Source organism: Anolis sagrei, chromosome 2 (assembly GCF_037176765.1).
Source record: "Anolis sagrei isolate rAnoSag1 chromosome 2, rAnoSag1.mat, whole genome shotgun sequence".
Lineage (NCBI taxonomy): Eukaryota > Metazoa > Chordata > Lepidosauria > Squamata > Dactyloidae > Anolis > Anolis sagrei.
In genome coordinates, this window is record NC_090022.1 from 49,310,289 (window position 1) to 49,334,620 (window position 24,332).

Here is a 24,332-nt window from a genome sequence, read left to right on the forward strand (position 1 = left end):
TGAAATTTATGGGGTTGCCATAAGTCAACAGGTGACTTGAAGACACACATATGCAGATGAAATTACCATGACACAAAAACAGCTAATGCATTTTTTAAGAAAACAGAGGAGTGCACCCATCTTTCCTTTTGAGAATGCTCAGAAGAATTGTGTTTCAACAGGAATGTGGAATAATCATAGGATTTGTATTTTTAAGTGCCAGCACACAGCCTAAGGCTAGAGTAGAGATTTGCATCCTCACTGCAATTCGTTGTCCATGTGGTGACATTTAAAAAGCAAAATTAAAAAGCACCTGCTACGAATATCTGAAAATTCCTCCCAACATAGCAGGTGGCCTGCCAAGAGAAGCCTCCAACCAGCAATAGCTAAGGATGACCACAAGTGAATGTTGCCAAAGAAGCATCTAGTCTACCTGCAGTTTTATGCCTACTCCACCCACATCTGCTCTGGGTTATACAGGAGCATTCCTAGTGACAACTAGAATGAAGAACCAACACCTGGATGGCTCCAAAGTAACCTGGAACATCTTCAGGATGAGGAGCCATACAACTGAGGTCGCTTCCACACAGGCCTACAAACTGGGGTTGGAGACCATATGGTGACCCCAAACCCTGTTGTTTGGAAGAGGAAGACAAGGGCCTCAGCCCTAGGCTTCATCTGATAAATGGAGGGCTGTGGAAACAGACACTTGGATCCCAGAAGGTGATCCCAGGTATCTGTTTCCACAGCCCCCATACTTCCAGAGGTGCAGGCCTTCAGGTAAGGTTTGGATCTTTTGAGGTATTTTTTAAACCTGGAAAATCAGGTTCAAACAGATGAGCCTGAAACACCTCCTTGCCACCCCAGGTTAATCCGTTTCCCAGGCCATGCTTTAGGGCTGTGTAGACAGGGCTTCAGGGTTTACTGCAACAACTCCACCAGCTGCTCCTGCTTCGTGTGCCATGAATCCACAACACAAGCAGATGAAAATCAGGCACTGAACTGAAGCTGCATTCATTCTCATTGAGAGTTCACTTTTTTAAAAAAAACAGATCTAGATCACCTATAATAGTGCTACTCAAAGTGGTAGTCCATAGACTAGTGCCAGGCCCCATACTATATACTATTGGTCATTTCATTGCTGTGAGGAAACGAAGAAATTAAAAATCTATAGAAAAATACAAAGGAAACTAGTAGGTATAAATACACTTTGCAGAGGAAAGACATTATTACTGTGTCCCATATCAAGAACCCCAAGAAACACGTCTGGAGGCACAAATATCAATCACATGATTCTATATGAAACACTATATGTTGGCAAAAAGCTATATACCTTTACTATAGTTGTGTGTATTATCCAGAACATCTAAAGCAAGGGTCATCAAACTTTTAAAACAGAGGGCCAGGTCACAGTCCCTCAAACTGTTGGAGGGCCAGATTATAATTTGAAAAAAGCATGAATGAATTCCTATGCACACTGCACATATACCCTATTTGTAGTGCAAAAAAACCTTTAAAACAATACAATAATTAAAATGAAGAACAATTTTAACAAATATAAACTAATAGTATTTCAATGGGAAGTGCAGACCTGCTTTTGGCTGATGAGATGGGATTGTTGTTGTTGTGTGCTTTCAAATCATTAGGTTGACTTAGGTTGACCCTGAATGAGGGTCGGGTAAATGACCTTGGAGGGCCATATCCGGCCCCGGGCCTTAGTTCGAGGACCCCTGATCTAAAGAGTTGTTTTTAATACTAGGAGATAATACAAATTTTGCTAATGAAGTTTTAAGGCTCATTGGTTAGAAAGCTACAATAAGCCAACTGGCGACATCTAGCGGTCATGGATTGGGTGCAGTCGTATCTTCCATTACGCCAAACTGACAGTGAATAATGGGATGCCGTGGCTGTTATATTTAATACTGTACCATTTAGCTGACTACAACATTATGAGACAAAGCACTATGTTGGAGATAGTAAATGAATACAATGTACACGCATTTTATTCTTCATGGTTAGAAGGCAATGACAGAGTGCAGAGGAGAAAAAAAGCGGCTCCTGTCTCTTTCCTTTCCTTCTCTTTTTCTAAGGGAGGATGAGAGGATCTAGGAAAAATAGCTTTCATCACCCCTTCCACTAATGCTATGCTAAAACCAAATTGATGTAACTAATAGATACACTCCACTGCAAAATGAGCAAAGCCTGTTAGTCCCTTCCACTAATGCTATGCTAAGCTAAATCCAAATTGATGTAACTAATAGAAAATCTCCACTGCAAAATTATTTATTTTTAAATCTAGTAAACACCAATATTCAAAACCACATAGATTACTTCTGTCAAAAAGGGAGGAGGAATCTATTCTTCTTTCAAGAAAATATTAGAATAGAAATTTAAAGATGTGACAGCACAGCACTTAAAAGTCACATTTTCCAAGAACCTAAAACATTTCTTTTAAGCTTAAAACCAAACAAAATGGTTTTCTTTAATTATCTCTTTATTACTTCATACAATATATGATGGTTTCTCTATAAACCACATCACAACCTTTTGCACTTGAATATAATTAATACTATTTATCTTATACGAAAGAAAGAAAATGAGTCTATTAATACCCTTTATAGTATTTTTAACAGCAGAAACTCTTGTTTGAATCTACAACTTACTTTTATATGTTAATGAATTATTATTTATGGAACATTAACACATTTACAGAGATGGCAAAATTACGAAAAGGCTAAGAGAGGAAATAAGAAATGAGTGATATGTTCTATATCTGTAGAAAGTGACACAGAAACCTCAACTATGAAGTGAAGGCAACAGAACAGAAAGCTCTACTGCTCAGTTGTTATACACCAATAGTAACCTTGATTAGGCGTGAAAGCATAGTTGAACACAGGAGGTCACAGACAAATTCTCCAAAGCTTGTTTTGCTGCTTTTTGGACAAAATTGTCCCAAGTTACTGGATTGGGTGCTGCTAGGTGAAGGACTGCCTCTTGCTACATGAAGTGGCCTTCTGTGGTATCACTGGAAAAGAAAGGTGACATGTATATGAGAGGAAGGGAGCGAAGAGAGCCATGCTGCCATGGAGACATTACGACATGGGCCCTCTCAAAGCTGGAGAAAGGAGAAAGGGGAGAGTACGTGTCATGGGCAGCAGTTTGCCTGGCCTGGCTCGGTTGCTGCTAGGGATAGGCTTCCAGCAGTAAGCTTGGAAGGCTGACCTCCTCAAGGAAAGTATCACCTGGAATATTGTGTCCAATTCTGGGCACCACAGTTGAAGAGAGATATTGACAAGCTGGAATGTGTCCAGAGGAGGGCGACTAAAATGATCAAGGGTCTGGAGAACAAGCCCTATGAGGAGCGGCTTGGAGAGCTGGGCATGTTTAGCCTTAAGAAGAGTAGGCTAAGAGGAGACATGATAGCCATGTATAAATATGTGAGAGGAAGTCATAGGGAGGAGGGAGCGAACTTGTTTTCTGCTGCCCTGGAGACTAGGACGCGGAACAATGGCTTCAAACTACAGGAAAGAAGATTCCACCTGAACATGAGGAAGAACATCCAGAAAAGTTCTGTGGCATGGAACACAAGAGTTTAACATTTTGGAAACTTATAGAATCATAGAATTTAGCATCAAAGAGTTGGAAGAGACCTCATGGGCCATCCAGTCCAACCCCCTGCCAAGAAGCAGGAATGTTGCATTCAAATCACCCCTGACAGATGGCCATCCAGCCTCTGTTTAAAAGCTTCCAAAGAAGGAGCCTCCACCACACTCCGGGGCAGAGAGTTCCACTGCTGAACGGCTCTCACAGTCAGGAAGTTCTTCCTCGTGTTCAGATGGAATCTCCTCTCTTGTAGTTTGAAGCCATTGTTCCGCGTCCTAGTCTCCAGGGAAGCAGAAAACAAGCTTGCTCCCTCCTCCCTGTGGCTTTCTCACATATTTATACGTGGCTATCATATCCCCTCTCAGCCTTCTCTTCTTCAGGCTAAACATGCCCAGCTCCTTAAGCCGCTCCTCATAGGGCTTGTTCTCCAGACCCTTGATCATTTTAGTCACCCTCCTCTGGACACATTCCAGCTTGTCAATATCTCTCTTGAATTGTGGTGCCCAGAATTGGACACAATATTCCAGGTGTGGTCTAACCAAAGCGGAATAGAGGGGTAGCATTACTTCCCTAGATCTAGACACTATGCTCCTATTGATGCAGGCCAAAATCCCATTGGCTTTTTTTGCCGCCACATCACATTGTTGGCTCATGTTTAACTTGTTGTCCATGAGGACTCCAAGATCCTTTTCACACTTCCAGTATGTTTAACAGAAAGAGGGAATAAAAAGACAAATTTTGACTCAATTCATAGTCCCAAGGAAATGCAAAGACCGAATGTTTTCTCATCTCTTCCAAGGCAATATATCTGCTCAGAGTTTCCACAAACATTACGTATAATATCTGCTAATTTATTTATAATTTCATAGCACTCAACAATAGCATTAAGGATTGAAAGATATGAGCTATAGGCTCTCCTATACTATATTATTTCCACTAGAGGTTATTACACTGAGCATCATCTGATAGTAGATCTATGCAAGAAAAATGACTGGTTTTGTCACAAATAAGATGATCTTGTCCGGCCAACTTAAAAGTTTTATGTAGATCCATCAAGGATATCAGAGATAATATATATACTCATCAGGCCTGTAGCCCCCCCCCCCCCCCGAAATTTTTCAGGTTATAAAAAGCAACTATTTTTTTTGGCTATTTTTTGGCCTTATTAACCTTGCATACTTTGTATCTTATACCTTTTATGGAGCAATAAGGGTCTTTTGACTGCATTAAAAATGTTGTTGTGTTATCGAACTACTCTTCATGATTTGCTAAAAAATGCTTCAACACCCCCCTGGCTACGGCCCTGATACTCATGCATAAGTCTAGAAGCTTCAGTCAAAAAGTCAACCCAAAAAACTTAGGTCAAATTAAACTTGAGTCAATGTGACTATTGTACATTAACTCTTGGAAAAGGAAAGAAGTTAGCCTGTCCCAGGAGAACCTAAAAGAAGTACCAGTTCCCTCTAATTTCACTCATATGGTGCCACTTCTGGCCTTTTTGGGTGCCTCAGTTGAGAAATGACAGGTAATGACCAGGGACAACAACCCTTGAGTTGTCAATGGTGCTTTCTGCTCTCCATAGAATGACCCTTTACTTACCCATGAGTCATATCAAAATCCTCAATTTTGGTCCTAAAACATGCCCTTGACTTATCCATGAAGTCAACCTATACATGACTACATACAGTAGTAAAGGTTTGAGTATCGACGTGTATTTTAGCAGCACTACTTGTGGCATGAAAACCGCATAATCAAAATGCCAGTAAATGACTGGTCGCTAAGATGGCTTAGGCACAAAGTAAAAGCTGAAATATTAATGTTGTGGGATTTAAAATGTTTCTTTCCAAAATATCGATGGTTATGAACAGAAGCACCAGGGAATCACACATAATTTTTCCACATTAAAATCAAGAGCTCCTTTTTGTTTCCCGTAACTGGTTCTATGCATATTCATTATTAAACAACATAAATGAAAAGTTTTGTCCTAAAGAATGAAAGAAACAAGAAGAGGCACGTTTCAAGCATATCAGTCCTAACCCAATAAGCAATGGATTCCTGGATCTGAAATTAATCAGGTGCTTGAATTTTTCTTCATGTGCTTGTACATCATCTTTCAGCAAAACTTTCTTAAACCAGTTTGAAATGAAAAGACTTATGGTTTTCCTCCAAATTGGGATGTCAAGGTAGAATACTCCCTTTATTATCTGGTGGGACTAGATTTTCCAGGATTAGCGAAATTGGGAAACTGATTGAAGGAACAAGAAAAGCTCATAATCATAGAAATGTAGAGTTGGAAGAGACCACAAGGGCCATCTGGTTCGACCCCATTCACCATGGAGGAACACACAATCAAAGCACTGCTGACAGATGGTCACCCAGCCTCTATTTAAAAACAAAAAAAACTCCCCTTGGTCTACTCAACTAATTTTTGTTCAATAGAGGCTTGTGAGCATACCTCAGCTAACAAAGCCTCTGACAAAGATGCTCCATTTTACAAAAGTATTTTTATGTGCTTCCTTGCCCAATGAAAATATGGGCTTTTTTTTCTTGCAGTCTCAACTCTGAGTGGCTATAGAAGGAGGGCTGGAGAAGCACAGACTTTCAGTGCCAGGTTGCAGCAGTGTGCTTGCATTAGCAATACAACAAAATTTTACTTGGGACTTCCTCGCAGAGTAACCCAGACAAGCCTACCTGAACCACCTACCACCAGCATGTTACAGAAAGACATAGATCTATAAATTTAGTCACTAAAATGAAAATCATATTAAAATTTAGGTTTTTGAAAGAAAAAAAATCCCTGAATGCCTTTGGAAGAAATTTTCCCTTGATTATCTGGTGGGACTAGATTTTCCAGGTTTAGATAAGCTCTTCTCCTTTGTGTTGTAGGAACTTATCTCTGTTCCTTCCATGTAATTTCTCTCTCTGGAACCAAATCTCCTTTTCAATAAGTAATGCCGAGGAAAACATCTACTTGGTTAATTAAGGTACATCTCTATTTTCCAGAAAATGTACAGAAAATTGAGTTCTCAAAATAGCTGGTATGTTAATCTGTTGTCTTTTTCTGACAAAGTCTCAAACGATGATAGTTTATCTTGAGATCTATCACACTTGTTAACATAGGGGGATTCTGAATTCATGTTTGCTATTTTTTAGAAATAATCAGAGAACAGTATCACAAAATGTCTTAGTGTAACAAGCTGCAACATTGCTTTCCAAAAGGAATACATTCAGTGGAATAGGAAAGGAAAAGGGTAAGCCAAGCGTTAAATGGAGAGAAGGTTTCTATGGCGCACCAAGTGTAGGATACCTTCATGAAAAAGCTTTCATCTTCACAACAGTTCACATTTCAGCCTGGGTCCAGTTCTTTGAAATGAGGTACTGATATTTTATTTTATGTTATGAGTTTTTAAATGGACCACAACCCTCTGGGGAAGAGTCCAGACTCCTCTTTGCGCCTCTTATTAAGAATTCAGAGTAGAGTATATGTCACTCTTACCAAATGTCAAGAGTATATGAGTGAATTCATGACAGGTAGAATAACTAGACATATATCTCTGTATGTCTGAAGATGAATGAGCACTTTAACAGAAGAAATACAGGATCTAGAATGTCAAATGTATTACAGAAAGTGAAATCTTCTAGATTTCAATCACATTACAAAATCTCTTAAAGTTTTGCAATGCAATCCTATACCTGCTTTATACTCCCACTGAGCTCAAAAGGACTTACTCCGAGGTAAGCAAGTATAAGCTTGAACCAAAATCAACACTGCAGTGTCAGTTCTTTGCTATAGCCCTTGTCACTACTCAAGAGAAATCTCAAAGGCTTGGCAGACAGATCAAACCATATTATGACTGCTGCTATTAACAACAGATCTATTAAACATGCAATTGCTCTCACAGTCCTGTTGTAACAAGTCTAATGCACAAAAGACAAAGGCTATTACATGTTGTCAATGAAACGGGTGCTCATAAAATAGGGAATTACAGATCTAAAATGCCTAGAACATAAGGTAGTAACACCAAACACTGTTGCAGACCACAAGAGGAGTAAAAAAAAAACCCCCAAAAATAAACATATGAATAAAAAAAATTCCAGGTCCCATCTCTTTGGGGCTATACTACGACTACCTCCTGAGGAACAGAGGTAGTCGGAACACATATGTTGCTATCACATGCAATAACAGAGTTCGAATTCTTGCTTGACTGTAGAAACCCACTGGGTGACCTTGGGCAAGTCACACTCACTGAGCCTCTAATGAAGGCTAAGGCAAATCCTCTATGAATAAATCTTGCTAAGAAACCCCTATGACAGGTTTGCCTTTGGGTTGCCGTAAGTCAGAAATGACTTGAAGGTACACAACATTCCTTCAGAGGATACAGACAACAACAACACCATGTGAGATGAGATACATTTCAAAATAAAATAGTTTTAAAAGAACACAATGATACCCACATATTTGACTATCTGGAGTTTGTAGTGTTATTTGGACAGAACAACTTCAGTCTGAGCAATATAGTAACATATGTTTTAGCCTAACAATCCAGTCAAACAATTTAATAAAGATTTTGTGTCGTCTGAGGTAATCCAAAAAGAGCCTGAGAGGGCCTGGGATTCTGGAGAATGATTGGATCAATACACATTCTATACCTTTGTCTCAAATTGAAAAGAAAAGGTTAAAAGTTTAGTAGGACAGCTGGGGTACAGAACTGAGTCATCTTGTAAAGAAATTATATCTGGAGGAGGAAAAAGACAAAGTAATCAATAGTAATTAAGTTCAGCCATCCCAACTGGCAGGAAACATCCAATTATGATTGTCTTGTTCTTAAGAATAGCAATTCTTCCATGGCTGGAAACGTCGCTGTCTTACAGAATGCTATCAGACACTGTTCTTGTTTCTGATCACCTGGTAATCACTTCACAACAAACAATAGCCTTGTCATCATTCTCAAGTGATTACATACATGAAAAAGAGGCTTTTTTCTCATAACCACACAACTAGTCCCTGAATGCCTCCAACAATAATTCCAGTGTTCCCTAATCTGTCTTGAGAAAACTCACACATTGCTATAATTAGCTATACCAGGCCTATAATTTCTTATTACAGAGCTATATCTGATTCTGTCCACTCTCAGAATACAGACAAAATCTCCCATGAATTGGACATGACATCTGCAAATACTTCTTTCACACTTGATCTCTCCTGTGTCACTTCCAAAGGATCATCCATCCTCAAAAACAGTTAGAAGTGCAGAAAATTATAGATATGAGAATCAGCAAAAATCATCATTTACGGGAAGTGTCTGCTGAACTGAAGATCCTTACATGAATACAGAATGCGTGCAATAGAACATAGCCAATCACCAATCATTAGCAAAGTTCAAAAAGTAACCTTTTTGGCCAATCTCCAGTGGACAAACTGGCCTGTTATTCTGGGTAATCCAAAAAATATTTTTTCATGCTTTGATTATTAGGGCTGTTATTTGAAACATTAAATTAAATGGTGGTTGAACCTGCTGAGACTAAAAGAAAAGAACAAGAAAGCACTGCTGTATCTCAAATGTCAAAAACAGAGCTCTGGTCTCCATAATATGTGCTAAAGATGTGGAGACACCTTCACATCAAAAGAAAACTATCCCTCCATCACTGATAGGCAAGGAGCTTGCTTCAGAAACTGAAATGCTCATGGAAGCATTATCCATTTATGCTCAGCTCTGATTTATTTATTTCAAAATATTAAAAGAAGAAAGTTCAAAATTAAAGAAATTGATTTACAACTGCAAACTTTGCCTGATGATGCCAACTGATATTTATACCATTGCCATAAAGGGATAGATAGATAATAAATGAAAATGAAAATATGCAATAATAAAAACAATGGTATCCTTACTTTTAAAACTTCTTTATTAGTTGCTTCAGTCTAGCTAGCAAGCCGACCAAGACTACCCTTGATCAATTCATACTTTTATGATGAATTGTAACTTATTGACAACAACCCCAAGCCACTAATCTTAGGCATTTTGAAATAGTTCCTAATAGCAATTTGGAACGCAATCTATCAGGCATTATTATGGTCCAGCTTCAAATCTCAGTGCTCTAGCTGCCTGGTTAACACAAGATTCAGTGTTAATCACAATGTAATTGAACTACATTTGATGACAAATGAAAATTACCACAAACCAGAGGAGGAAAATGAAACTCAGAGCAAGCTGCAAACAATTTGCACACTACAGATCCCCTGCAGTCCTTCTGCCAAGTCTGTCTCTGTTAATGTTGGCCATCTCCATTCCAAGGGATTTCCAAGAGAGAGATTGGCAGCTACATATCTGTCTGGCACATAGGGAGAGAAATAGCACGGCTGTGGCAAAAGCTCTTTCAGAAGCTACTGAATTATTTCCCAGAAAGGATCTTCTTCCAAACTCTATGCACTCTGCCAAAAAGACCTCACTTGCCCACCCTTGGAAAAGGAAACTTTCTGAAAGTAGAAAACATAAAGAAAGCATCCCCATCCTTACTGCTCCAGACAGAACCTACATTGTCACAGGGAGCCAATATAAATTTAGACTATCTGTACATCTAGCCACAATATTGACAGAGGTAGGCACTCAGCAGGTAACAAGGCTAACATATGTTTCTAGGATGTGTCTCTTGTTTCAAAACTAAATTCACATCCTCTGATTTCCCAGACACAACCTCTTTTTCAGAGCTTAACTATCTCTCAAGATGCCCTTTTCAAATGTCTGGCCTTTCTTCCAACTCCAGACTGGAGGAAGCAGGCAATCAGACAGTAGATCTCTCAGGAGGAGAAGGTGGATGTAGAAGGTTAAAGCAGGATGAGGGAAGACCCCAAAGCAGCCAGGCTTAGCCTCATGGAGGTTGCCCAGCGATTCATCAGGTCCCGGGTAGGTCAGGACCATGGTTGCCTAACCATTCTCCTTCTTGAGGGGAAAGCTTGCCAAGGTGGAAGACTTTAGAGAGGAGAAAGGCACCCTGCCATCATTGCTGGGATAGTGCCTGGTCACAAGGAAGTTTTGTCCTGGACTCATCAACTGTCCTCTTACAACTGCCTGAAGCTTGTAGGATATTTACAGTGTGAGTCATCATAGCGATTAATGGTTTGAAGTAGTCAGTCAGTAAATATTTTCTCTTTTTTATTTTCAAAATAAGGCAACTCTAGCAAGTATCTCAGATTTAAAAAGAAATACATTAATTCTCATCTATGCCCTCAGTTCCTTTCAGAATGTGAGGGTGATTCCCATACCACCGTGCTGTGACCTGCCCTTTACCCTCCTCCTTCTATTTCCACTGTTTCAGCAAATGTCTCCCATCTGTATTCGGCTACATATCTGTATGCATCAAAATCTATGTAGATGAATGCCTTTGTAAAATGCTTAACAAATATGAAAATATCCTATCTGGACATAATGCTCCCTGACCCAGAAACCTCACAAATCCCATTGCATTGCAAAAATGTTTGAATTTTGTTATTTCATTATACAGTCAACCCTTCACATTTGCAGATATGATTTAAATTATTCTGTCTGGGAATCTCCAGGTACCCCCATGTGAACCTCCAACGAAAGATACAGCCATGACAGAGGATCTACAGTTTCTTATAGAAATGTTCTCTTGGGTAAAAAAAAAAAGGGGGGGTATATGTATTTTTCCACTTTCACAGAGATCCTGTGCCCCTAACTCCAGTGAATGTAGAGAGCCAACTACCGTATATTCCGGCATATAAGACGACTGGGCATATAAGACGACCCCCAACTTTCCCAGTTAAAATATAGAGTTAAGACAACTCCCATGCATAAGACTACACCTGCGTATAAGATGACCCCTGACTTTTGAAAAGATTTTCTTGGGTTAAAAAGTAGTCTTATACGCCAGAATATACTGTATATAGCACAGTAGAAAATGTAAGCTGAGTTACATCTCTGTTGTACTTTCAGTGAAATCTGCAAAATAGAATGTTACCTTGCAGATGTGAAAGTCTGTACAAGTTCATCTAATATTCTGTTATTTTTCAGGTCAGGTCCTGTAGCTGCCTAGAAAAAAAGAAAGAAAATGTTTAAAAATATTATTCAACTTGGTCATTTGAGGCTTTCTGCTGAGAAAGTGCTAAATTTGAAAGGAAAATACAGTGATGCCTCTACTTAAGAGCATCCCAAGTTTAAAGCATTTGAGTTAAGAGCTGTCACTCAGCCTGGGTTTTGCTTTGACATGAGAGCATCATTTTCAGTTAAGAGCTAGCAGCAGAAGGAATGCTAGTGTGAGGGTAGAAGGCTTCAGGGCTTCTGTGCCTCGTGCCTTTGTTCGCTTTTAGAGAACTTTGGGTTAGTTGACTTTGTGTGGTTTTGATTCCTGGTATGTTTGGCTTCATGAAGGTAGAGAGAGGGGGGGGAAAGAAGGAGGTTGGAATGAGTACAGTATGAAGAAAATATTGCTTCTGCCTCTTCACTTTGTGCTTCCTTGCCACAACTTTGTGCTTCTATTATTTTAACATTATTTTATTGTTCCATATGAATATGCATTCATACACTATTTGTTATTTCTAAAGTACATTTGCTTATTTGAAAACACATAACAAATAAAATTGAGGGGGGAGGGATACAGGAGACCGGAATGAATTAATAGCATTTCAATACATTTCAACTGAAATTTTCACTTTGAAATAAGAGCATTTTGAGTTAAAAGCTCAGTCATAGAACGAATTAAACTCTTAAGTCAAGGCATAACTGTATATCAAGTACACACCATCCTTCCTTTAAAAATCTCTAAGCAGTGCATAAGTCATCAAAATGGTCTGTGGAAAAGTGCAGGTCTCCAAGCCATCATCTGCTGGTTTATGGCAAGTCAGCAGAAAAGGAAGAAACAGCTTTAGCCAATGGGAACTCATAGATTATCAATCCCAGGCATATTAGAAAGAAAGAAAAAACCTAGTCTGCAACATCAGATAGCCTGATAAACAATGACCTAATACAATGACTGAAAATTTGAGAAGTGATGCATGAGTCACATTTGTTTTATAAATTTAACAAAAGGCAATTATGTATTTACAAGCAAACTAACAATTTTTTTCATCTCAAGCAATTGACTATATTTTATCACTGTTGAAACAATACTCTTAAAGAAAAAAGCACATACTGAAGTTTGGTGATAACGTCAAGTCAAAAGAGAAAATGGGAGGCATGGGAAGCAGGCCTTTGGAACTTCAATTATGGAACAAAAAGATACAGACTCCAGAAAGGTTTCCTGCATACAAATGCTTCTTTTATAGATCTGTTATTTATTTCCTCTCTGTTTCTAGTTACCCTGTAGGGTGCCAGAACTATATTCTTTTGCAATTTTTTTTAAAAAAAATCATTGTTTGATGCAGAAGATATAAAAGGGGGAATAAAGTTATTTGCTCCACACATGTATACAAAGCAACTTTCAAAACAAGCAACAGGCTTCCAGGGCAACAGGGGGTACGGTCTAGACATCCAACTTTTAACAGTTTGTAGCTTAAATCACACTTTCATAACCAAGAATAGAGCATATTGGGGCACTAGGGTAGTACTATTATTTCCTACAGTTTAGGCACCTCATTTGTAATTTTTTGTAATTGCAGTTTAATAAACCTTTTCCATGTTTTGATGATAAAACTAATTAGGAAATGACATTTATAACCCAGGAACAAAAATCATGTTACATAGCATTATCAACAAGGCATTTAGGACACATTTTAACTGATATCAAGACAACTTCAATTTATAGCCACCCTGTGAATGCTCTGTTGAGGACCAATTACTATGTCCTCAACAGACTTACTCAGGCCTCTGTACTGCAGTCTTCCTCTTTTTTGCTACTTTTCCAAGCATTTCTATATTTTCTAGCAATTCAAATGTTTGTATATGTCCAAAATACAACAAAGTTTAGTCATTTTGGCTTCAGATTTACTCTAGGAACTATTTATTTGTCTTTTTAGTAGTTTGTGGTATTTGTAGAAATCTTTCAAAGCATATTATTTTCTTGCTATCACCTTTTTTACCATCCAGTTTTCATGATCATATGCAGAATGTGAGAATATCATGGCATGGACCAGCCCAACTTCAGTATTGAATGACATATCTTTACACTTCTAAATCTATAGTTCCTTCACAGTTCCCCTTCAAAGCCCTAATCTGATTTCTTGAGGCTGCAGTCTACATTCTGATTAATGACTGCATCTTGAACTATTTTAGTATTTTATTTTGTAATTCTATCCTCGTGTAAATTTGATAACAATGCTCCTGGGGCACTATGCAAATAATCAAGTATTTTCCTAATATAGTATAGTATCTTAAATGTAGGCATTTAAGATACGTAGTTTTGTTTTGTAGAAAGGGAATGGAGCTTTCTATGTACAGGAATAATAGCTTTGTGTGAGAGGCTTTGGGTGCATCTACACTGTAGAATTGATGCAGTTTGACACCACATTAAGTGTCATGGCTCAGTCATATGGAATCCTGGGAGCTGTAGTTTGGTGGAGCATCAACACTCTTTGGCAGAGAAAGTTAAAGATCTTGTAAAACTACAGCTCCCTGGATTCCACAGCATTGAATCATGAGAGCTATAACCATGTCCAAATGCATTCATTCTACAGTGTAGATACACACTTAGCCTGGCTTTGTTTCTAGGCTTATCTAAGAAGTCGATTTCACATGGCAAGGAAAGAAGCATTTAAGAGACTATTCCCAAAACAAATTTTCTAAGGAAGATTTTGGTTGTGAGTATCTGTGTAAGTAAGTCCCTGTAGTAACCTATGGATGAGAGAGCTGGACCATAAGGAAGGCTGAGCAAAGAAAGATAGACGCTTTTGAACTCTGGTGTTGGAGGAAAATTCCGAGAGTGCCTCAGACGACAAAAAGATCCAACCAGTCCATACTCCAGGAAATAATGCCAGACTTCTCACTGGAGGGAAGGATATTAGAGGCAAAGATGAAGTACTTTGGCCACATTATGAGAAGACAGGAAAGCTTGGAGAAGATAATGATGCTGGGGAAAATGGACGGGAAAAGGAAGAGGAGAAGAGCAAGAGCAAGATGGATGGATGGTATCCTTGAAGTAACTGGCTTGACCTTGAAGGAGCTGGGGGTGGCTATGGCAGACAGGGAACTCTGGCATGGACTGATCACAAAGAGTCGAAAGTGACTGACTGAATGAATAAACAACAAACAAGCTGGAGTGAAGAACTGAGTAAAGAAGGAATGATGTATAGCTCAATCCTCTCCCTTCTCATCAACCTGAGGAAAAGGAAAAGGTTAAATCCCCCTCCCCAATTTCTTCTTCGCCCCCCCCCCCTTCTAAGCTGCTTTTCTTTCTTGTATAGATTTGTGAGTGTATTTTATATAGTTTTCCCCATGAGGATATCTAGAGAGGCATTTCACAAATTGTCAGAAATGGATACACAAGTCCACAGAGGCTTGAAACCACCAGTGAAGGGGGGCTGCCAGCTGCAGCAATGAGCAGAAGAAACTAATCTGTCAAAGAAGCCCGACATGGTGTTGCATAAGGGAATGCCAGGCATGTAAAGCTCTAGAGACAAAGAAGAGAGGGAGTTTTCAAAATGATGCACATAGTGTACTAGATTTACTTTGATATCTCCAAGGAGCGTTCATTGTAAACTTTACAGTATAAAACATTTGCACAAACAGAAATGCTGCGGAAGCAGATTAACAAACACTTACCATGCAGCATGTAGGACACTGAGCTTTATAGGACAGGGACTTGCGGATGCAGAGAGAGCAATCTGCAGAGAGAGAGAAACAAACACCATTAGGACAGTCAGCTATCTCACAATAGTACTGTTTTGGTACTTCATGTTTCATCTGGCAAAGCCTGGAATGTATATTTTGAAGTGATTCTTCTTTCCACCAAAACCTTGTTTACAAAACGATATTCACCTTTTTAAAGATTAAATAGCACTTCCTTAACAATTTATGTGACAATGTAGTAGGGAACCCTATAAAGCAGCCCTGCAAGTACCATGGACAATTTTCATAGGACATGACACACAACTAATGGAGTGTAATTGCTTCCAGATAAAGTCATATATCACAAGATCAATACAGATTTTTTTTCTACCCCATACCTTGCTTTTCCCAGCAATGTGTCCAGGAACAAAAATATTTTAAGCAAGAAAAACATAAAAATGAAGTAGGAGTCTCAGATGAACACTATACCAGTTTCAAACATACACTTACAATCTTTAGAAGCTGACTTCATTATACTAAATGCCACTGATTCAGATCCAGTTTTTATCAATAAAAGAAAGTTATAGGCTTTGCAACAAACTAAAACAAAACTACTAATGGCATTTATGTCTGTGAAATATTACTTCCTCAAATATAATACAAATATTTTCCTTTTATGTTAGCAGAATGTTTACTGGTTTACCTATTGAGAAGTGGGTCTATAAGTTCCGTCAAGTCACCTGTTAACTTTTATTTATTTCATAAAGTATTCTTGGGCAAGGAATACTCAAAGGTGTTATGCCACTTTATTCCTCTGAAATATAGCCACAGCACCTGGTATTTGTTGGCAGTCTCCCATCCAAATGCTAACCGGAGTTGGACCTGGCTTCCAAGGCCAGATGGGATAAGGTGCTGTCAGAAACCAAACATCCAATTTTGTCCTCAAAAAAGTCCTCTTGCTTACTTGCTTGCATATTTCTGTCTCTTAACAAATATAAGTAGTCAGGAGCTTTGCAGGCAACTGTAGCCAAGAGCTTTGCAGGCAGCTGTCAGAAAATATGAATTATATTCCTAACTAATGTATGTATATGTATATGTATATGTATATGTATATGTATATGTATATGTATATGTATATGTATGTGTGTGTGTATATATATATATATATATATATATATATATATATATATATATATCAGAAGTCCAAGAGGAGACATGATGACCATGTATAAATATATGAGGGAAAATCATAGGGAGGACAGAGCAAGCTTGTTTTCTGTTGCCTTGGAGACTAGGATGCGGAACAGTGGCTTCAAATTACAGGAAAGGAGATTCCACCTGAACATGAGGAAGAACATCCTAACTGTGAGGGCTGTTCAGCAGTGGAATTCTCTGTCCCAGAGTGTGGTGGGGTCTCCTTCTTTGAAGGCTTTTAAACAGAGGCTGGGTGGCCATCTGTCAGGGATGCTTTGCATGTGATTTTCCTGCTTCTTGGCAGGGGATTGGACTGGATGGCCCATGAAGTATCTTCCAACTCTATGATTCTATGATCATTTTTAAAGCAGGTGTACATTGAACTTCATAAAAATCTTCATACTCTGGCAGACTTTTAAAACAGATGTTAGAAAATTTTCCCAGAACCCTTACAATCCTAGGTTTCTGCTGAATATAGTTTGGGAACCACTGCTTTCAACATTCTCATCTGCAGCAGACACTGTAGTTGGGTACAGTCAAGGTGTGGCCTTCTGTGACCTGATGGAAAAATTCAAAGGAGACACACAGACAGAATAATAGAAAATAGAGTTAAAAGAGACCACACGGGGCATCTAGTCCAACCCCCTGCCATGTAGGAAAAGCACAATCAACGTAAAGATGGCCTTACAACACACACAGCTATGCCTTGTATCAAATCAGAAGGAGGCAAAGTGCAGAGAAAAAGCAAAGTGAATTCAGCACTTGAAATTCCTAAGTTTGGCCCTAAAGATACTCAGAATACCTCAGTCCCCAGATTGAAAATAAACATTAAGGTTATTTTTGGCCCCAAAATATGGCAAACTATAGTAGTTTGATGTATTGTCGAAGGTTTTCATGGCCGGAATCACTGGGTTGTTGTAGGGTTTTTTGGGCTATATGGCCATGGTCTAGAGGCATTCTCTCCTGATGTTTTGCCTGCATCTATGGCAAGCATCCTCAGAGGTAGGGAGGTCTGTTGGAACTAAGGAAAAGGGTTTATATATCTGTGGCTTGGAACAGTTTCTCCCCATAGAGATGTTCTACGGGCCTCTAGACCATGGCCATATAGCCCGGAAAACCCTACAACAACCCAGTGATTCCGGCCATGAAAGCCTTCGACAATACATTGAACATCTCTACGGGGAGAAACTGTTCCAAGCCACAGATATATAAACCCTTTTCCCTAGTTCCAACAGACCTCACTACCTCTGAGGATGCTTGCCATAGATGCAGGCGAAACGTCAGGAGAGAATGCCTCTATACCATGGCCATATAGCCCGAAAAACCCTACAACAACCTATAGTAGTTTGTTTCCTTGACCCCCAATGTTCCCACTGCAAGATACAAAAACATTTTTAAAAGTCAAAAATGTGCCACAATTTCATCACAAAGTGATACCACATCACTTCAGACCTGCTAAAATGCACTAGTATGCCCTGCCAAGCTATGTCCATGTATAGTTGCCTACTCTTGTGTAAAATGATGACTTCTTTAAAAGACACTGACTTGACAATCCAAACAAGGATAATAAGAAATTATCAGTATCTTCATTTGTCCTAATATTTGTTATCTTCCCAAAGAGTTCATAATTTCAAGGATGAAAGTCATTAGTCCTTGATCCCATTACAGTATTGTGAGGCATATTTGTTAATTCCATGTTCACTATAACACTGGGATTGATGCTAGTTCAAAAATCTGTGGCCAATCAATTTATACCACCCTTTAAGAAGAAAATTAACAAGCACAGGAGCCATTAATAAAGTTATCGTTCAAGAGCTAGGGTGATGATCAATTAGGCAGTCACACAATTAATGTTGCATTTTTTAAAATGCCATGTATGAAAATCCATATTAGAAAAAAGAGCTTTATACCTGTCTGAATACAAATCAGTTTAATTGGGCTGAAGTCCTGAAATCCTCCTGGGAACCAAAGCATTTTAGAACGTGATGGGACTGATTTATGCCTTGTTCAATATTCATGTCCCAGGAGAGCTGGAACGCTTCCAGAGATAAACAGCGAGGCCAAACCAAAAGAACAGTCATCCGCTCTCTGCCTCATTTGTATTTGCAGGGACGCAGTAGTAGATCTCTGCCTGGCAAATGCCACCAACAAAATGAATTACAGCACTCTAAGCTACTGAACTGCCAAATCAAAACAATCAAACATGCTGCCTAATCATTTAGGAATATGAACTAAATTTCACTCCAGAGGAAATAAATTGAGGCCCAAGATCTCAGGTTGCACAAGGCATGGCCAAAACTATAATCTTGCAGAAGCCATACTTTAACAGAACATCAGCAAATCCATATTTTAAACAAAACAGAGCCCACAAGGTCCTCTAAATCAGGGATTCTTAGACTTCTTCCGCTCAGGATCCCTTTCTGCTCAAGAAATTTTTACACGACCCCTGGAATAGAGATATAAAAATTGGTCTAAAAATTAAACATTTACTGGTAATAAATCAGCATTTACAAGTATTGCTAAATAGCCTGGTTTTCCTTTTTATGAAGTACACCTGAAGCATTTTCCGCAGAGTTCACTGAAAACAGTGCACATTGTTCCTAATGGTTCTGTGTAAATTGGTGGTGTTCAGAAACCTTTTACTGTTGTCAAATTTTCAGGATCCCCAGTATTGATCTACTGGGATCCCATTTAATTAAGGAGCAGTGCTCTAAATGACATGTTTACCAAAAAGCCATTCTTATTGTTCCATCTCAAAGAGAACACTTTAAGAGCAGAGTAGAAATTGGGCAGAAACACAATTAAAATTAATATGAATTATTATTTTCCCAAGAAAAAAATGCAAAATAGGCTATGATTTTTGAATTTAGAAAAAAAATCTAAGGACATACAAGACAGCTTTTCAAGATTGTGAAAGCAAAGGACAAAACCTTATTGAACACAGCACTAACACAGTTAGTGGGTAGTGTAAATGAGACAAAATGAATACAGATGTTGAACAATCATCACAAACATGCAGTGAAAGAGTGCACAACAATCCTATGCATAATTTGGGAGCAAATCCTAATTCCAAATAAATCTACATAGCATTCATGTATAGGTGTGCTAAAACAGTTAAATCACAGAAATGCTAACAATTATTTCTGGGAATGTCAATGCATCTTATAGTAATCTATTATCCAGTGTCTGGCTGTTATTAAAAGGACTATTTCCATGTTAAACCAAAAATAAAACATCTAGAATCATGCTGCCTTTATACAAATACACCTTTATGGAATATTATGTAAGATGTTAAAAAAAAATAGAGGAAAGGCTTTCTCTGTCATTCATAACTTCAGAATGAGTTTCAAGCATAGTTGAATTGTGGAACTCACTACCTCAAAATGTAGGCCCCTTCTAGACAGCCATATAATCCGGATTAACATATTAAATCAGATAATCCATATTAATTATTTTAACTGGATTGTATGAATCTACACTGCCATATAATCCAGTTCAAAGCAGATAATTTGAATTTTATATGGCAGTATAGAAGGAGCTTATTTATTTATTTATTTATTTGGAGTGCTTCTACCCCGCCCTTCTCAACCCCCTAGGGGGGACTCAGGGCGGCTTACAAAAGACACAATTCGATGCCTGACAATTCATAAAATACAACATACCAATTACAATGTATCGTCAACAATTATAACTAATTAAAACAATCAAACAATACAGTCGCAGCAATAAAAACATATTGTGGCCAATGTTTGTCGATTCATAAATCCATGATCCGTCTAGCATCGTCATTGTCCTTTCCTACTCTGGTCGTCATTGTCTTTTGTCCACTGCCAGCTTACCCGAAGGCCTGGTCCCACATCCAAGTTTTTAACTTCCTTCTGAAGGAGAGGAGGGATGTTGATGACCTAATCTCCCCGGGGAGTGCATTCCACAGGTGAGGGGCCACCACTGAGAAGGCCCTGTCCCTCGTCCCCACCAGTCTCACTTGTGATAAAGGTGGGGCCAAGAGCAGGGCCTCCCCAGACGATCTTAAATTCCGAGGTGGGACGTAGAAGGAGATACGTTCGGCTTAGAGATGTCTTCCAATTCAACAGCTTTAAGGGAGACTTGATACATTTCAAACAGAACAGAGACATCAAGGCTACTAGTCAAAATGAGAATAAACATCTCCATTAAGGAAAGTAACACAGCATTTGCCAAAGATGAATCTGTACTCCTGTCTTACTGGTGGGTTTCCAGTTGGCAACTAGGTAGACTTCTCATCCAATGTGCCTTTTTTATGGGCAATTGGGCATCTAATAGTGCTACCTTCAAGTCTGGCATATCAACAGGTTAGTTAACACTTTCTATAACTTGGAGAATTCTAACAATACTCTTTGATCATTTCTATTTTCTGGTTACTGTACAGATTTTACGTCTTAATTTTTCAAACTAGATGAGGAAAAATGGGGGGGGGGGGGGTAACCAACTATCAAACAAATGCAAAAAATAAACCAAGCACTAACAGACAACAAATGTATCTAATAAACATTGGCCAACATACATTTTGGAGCCTCAAATGTTCAATCTATTTCTAGGTATACTTCAGAAACCATTTTGGACCTGCTGAGTCCAAAAATGGCATTAGTTTTCCTCTATCAGATCTACATTTTGAGATACAGAACATATGCAATAAATGACTATTCACTCAGCTGGTCTGGGAAAAAAATCAGGAGAATCATATCTAAAATACTAGAGGTAATGCAGTCTATACCTAATGCAATTTTCTAAATGATAGCCCCAAATAACTGCAGGAACAGGCCTTAAAATCAAGTCACCAAGATTTTTTTAGTTGGGCTGTGACTTGATTGTTGGTATTACATTAGAGTCTCGCTTATCCAACCTTCGCTCATGCAACGTTCTGTATTATCCAATGCAGTCTGCTTTCCGCCTGAATCCACAACTGTGTTGCTTCCATTAGTTTCAATACATTACAATGTTTTGGTGCTAATTTCATAAATACAGTAATTACTACATAACGTTATCATGTACTGAACTGCTTTTTCTGTCAATCTGTTGTCAAACATGATGTTTTGGTGCTTAATTTGTAACGTAATTTGACGTTTAATAAGCTTTTTCTTAATCTCTCTTATTATCCAACATTTTTGCTTATCCAACGTTATGCTGGCCTGTTTATGTTGGATAAGTGAGACTCAACTGTATTAGTAGTTAAATTGAATTTGACTGAAGCTGTTCTATCATGGTTCTATAATTTGTTCCATCCACACAGTTAAGAAACAACATAAAAAATAATACATAATACATATGCTCATTTAGAACAAAGGGAGAAAATGTACTTCTATACTTACAGTTATGTGAACACTGGGGAATGATCATTGCAATGTTGAAATAGTCAAAGCATATCCCACAACGCAACAAGTCATCCACTTTCTGAAACAAGATATTATAAATGTTTAATGATGTAAATACAAGTCCAAATGAAACATTCAGATAATTTAAAACAGATCATTTTCAGAAAGAATTTGTTGATAACAGCCGCGGTGCTTATAACAGAACATAATTACAGTATGGCACTTCTGCAATGATGTCATTGTAGTATAAGCTAGTCTTCTCTTCCCTAACCACCAATAAATGTGTTTGTCATACTGGCAGGTGATGACAAAAGCTGAAATCCAACACATCTGGAAGGTATTAGCACAGATATGTGCATAAAACATACATGTCTTCAGAGACAATTCTACTCTTGATTTAGTGTTAGTCACAACTGGAGTCAACCCACCAAATCAGTCAACACTTACTTAAATCCCATTGCTTCAGTAGGTTGGGATTAACAATTGGATGTAAACCCATTTTCAGAATGTTCTCCCATTAAAGCTTTACTCCAGCAAATATTACTGTTATTTATTAATATGGATATGAAAATCTGGAGAATGTTAGAATAAACCAAGAATTTTTATAACATCTCTTTGTCCAAGACCTGGTGATGCAATCAGTGGAACGGATCTAAGAACTGACCATGCTCAATAGCTTTAATATAGTTGAGCCTAACAAATAAGTGTATTTATTTTGTACTAGCTATACCCACCACGCATTGCTGTGGCCAACCTTCCCTCCCTCTTTCTCTTCTTTCTTTCCTTCCTTCCCTCCCTCTTTCCTTCCTTCCTTCCTTCCCTTTTTTCTCTTTCTCTCCTTCCTTCTCTTTTTTCGTTCTATCCCCCCATCTTTTCTTTCCCTTCCTCTTTCTCCCCTTTCTTCCTTCTCTACCTATTCTTGGACTGCAACTCCCAGCGGTTTTCCTGATCCATCTATCTATCTACTTATCTATCTAATCTATCTGGAGAATTGCTGGGAGTTGCAGTCCAGGAATAGAAAATAGGAAATATGCAGGGATGCTCCCAAAGAAATCCAAGGAGAAGAAAGCTTGCAGCTTGGAAACGGTGCATTTGGATCATTCTCCTCTCCTAAAAGGCCTGGTCTAGGAGATGCTGGGAGCCGTAATCTAGAAGAGAGTGTGGATATGTTATTGTGTGTTTTGTTTGCCGGGGGGGGGGGTCATTTTTGCACATGCGCTGTAGCATTTTTTTTGCTTTTTGGCTTTTTAAGCCCCTTTCATTGTGTTTTTTAGTGTTTTTGTGACTGATTGTCACTTGTTGGCCTGATATGTGTATTGTGTCCAAATTTGGTGTCAATTCGTCCAGTGATTTTTGAGTTATGTTAATCCCACAAACCAACATTACATTTTTATTTATATCTGCCTTTTACCCTGGGCTTTAAGAGTGGCACACAAGACAGACCATTTAAAACAATTCCAGTTTAGAACCATAAATATTTTAAGCAAATTGAACAAAGCAACAGTTAAACCCACTTTAAAAGCTACAACCATTGAAAACCATGTTTATATAGACTTCTGTTGTGGATTGTTTCCTCCCCAAGTATTACGAAGTTTTTAAGCTGCTTACGCTTTTGTGTGTTTTGCTGCTTGCCATTTGTTTTTATTATGATGTTATTCTACTTATTACATTGTATCTGTGACTTGTTTTAGTCTTTTCTCACCTTCTGCCGCTAGGTCTTAAGTGATGAAGTAGTTTGACTGAAAAAGTATAATTCATTTACAAAGCACTCAGGCTGCTATGAACTATAGACAAGTAAAAGGCAGGCTCTGTGCACCATCTAACAAGACACAACATTTCATCTCTGCTTTTTGCTCTCCCTGGTTTTGCTTACACACAGCAATGCTTTACAGCCACCAACATTTTAAAGCCTTCTGAAAAACCTATATAAGATTCATTGATCTTTTTTCCCGTTATGCTACTCTTTTAATAATTGAAAGCTCCTCTGGTTTATGATACAGCAATTGCTTTTTCCCGCATTTGCCGTGCTCCATGAACCAGTAACCTAAGAAAATCCCCAGGGAGGTGTATACATTGATTCACTATCTGAATCTCTTTTTTTAAAGAGCTTCAAAGTAGTTTTATACAAGTTCAGGATGAAAAATAAAAACTCTGATCAGACAAGGCTGTTACAGAAAAAAGCTGTTGCATGTTGACTTTTGGCCCTAGAAGTTTACAGGATCTTTAACTAACTGAACAGCTGTAGATGCCAATCTCTATAATAATGATGGGATGCTCCCTGAATTCCAAAGGAATTTCTATCTATAGCCTAATAATCAATCATGAGTTCAAATAAAGCTTTCTGTCAGCATTGTTTGGAGGTTCTGGCAGAGGAGAGTAGCTATCATATACTCAGGACCAAAGACTGGAGACCTCGGTACACTCCTTCTATACCTGGGACGTTGTCCTCTTCCACCAAGCAGCTTTGGGATGGACGCACATGGAGCAA

The 24,332-nt window shown here is 38.5% G+C and overlaps 1 protein-coding gene across 2 annotated transcripts in view; it reads right to left on the minus strand.

The window, feature by feature from the left end:
• The window catches only part of RAD18 (RAD18 E3 ubiquitin protein ligase), a 185,385-nt gene that overhangs the window by 156,568 nt on the left and 4,485 nt on the right, over positions 1-24,332 (minus strand). For both annotated transcript variants that reach the window (XM_060766287.2, XM_067463488.1), the window contains exons 2-4: positions 21,842-21,923; positions 15,294-15,355; positions 11,560-11,630 (exon numbers count right to left, since the gene is read on the minus strand). In XM_060766287.2, coding sequence (XP_060622270.2) covers positions 11,560-11,630; positions 15,294-15,355; positions 21,842-21,923 — 215 coding nt within the window. The remainder of the gene's footprint in view (positions 1-11,559; positions 11,631-15,293; positions 15,356-21,841; positions 21,924-24,332) is intronic.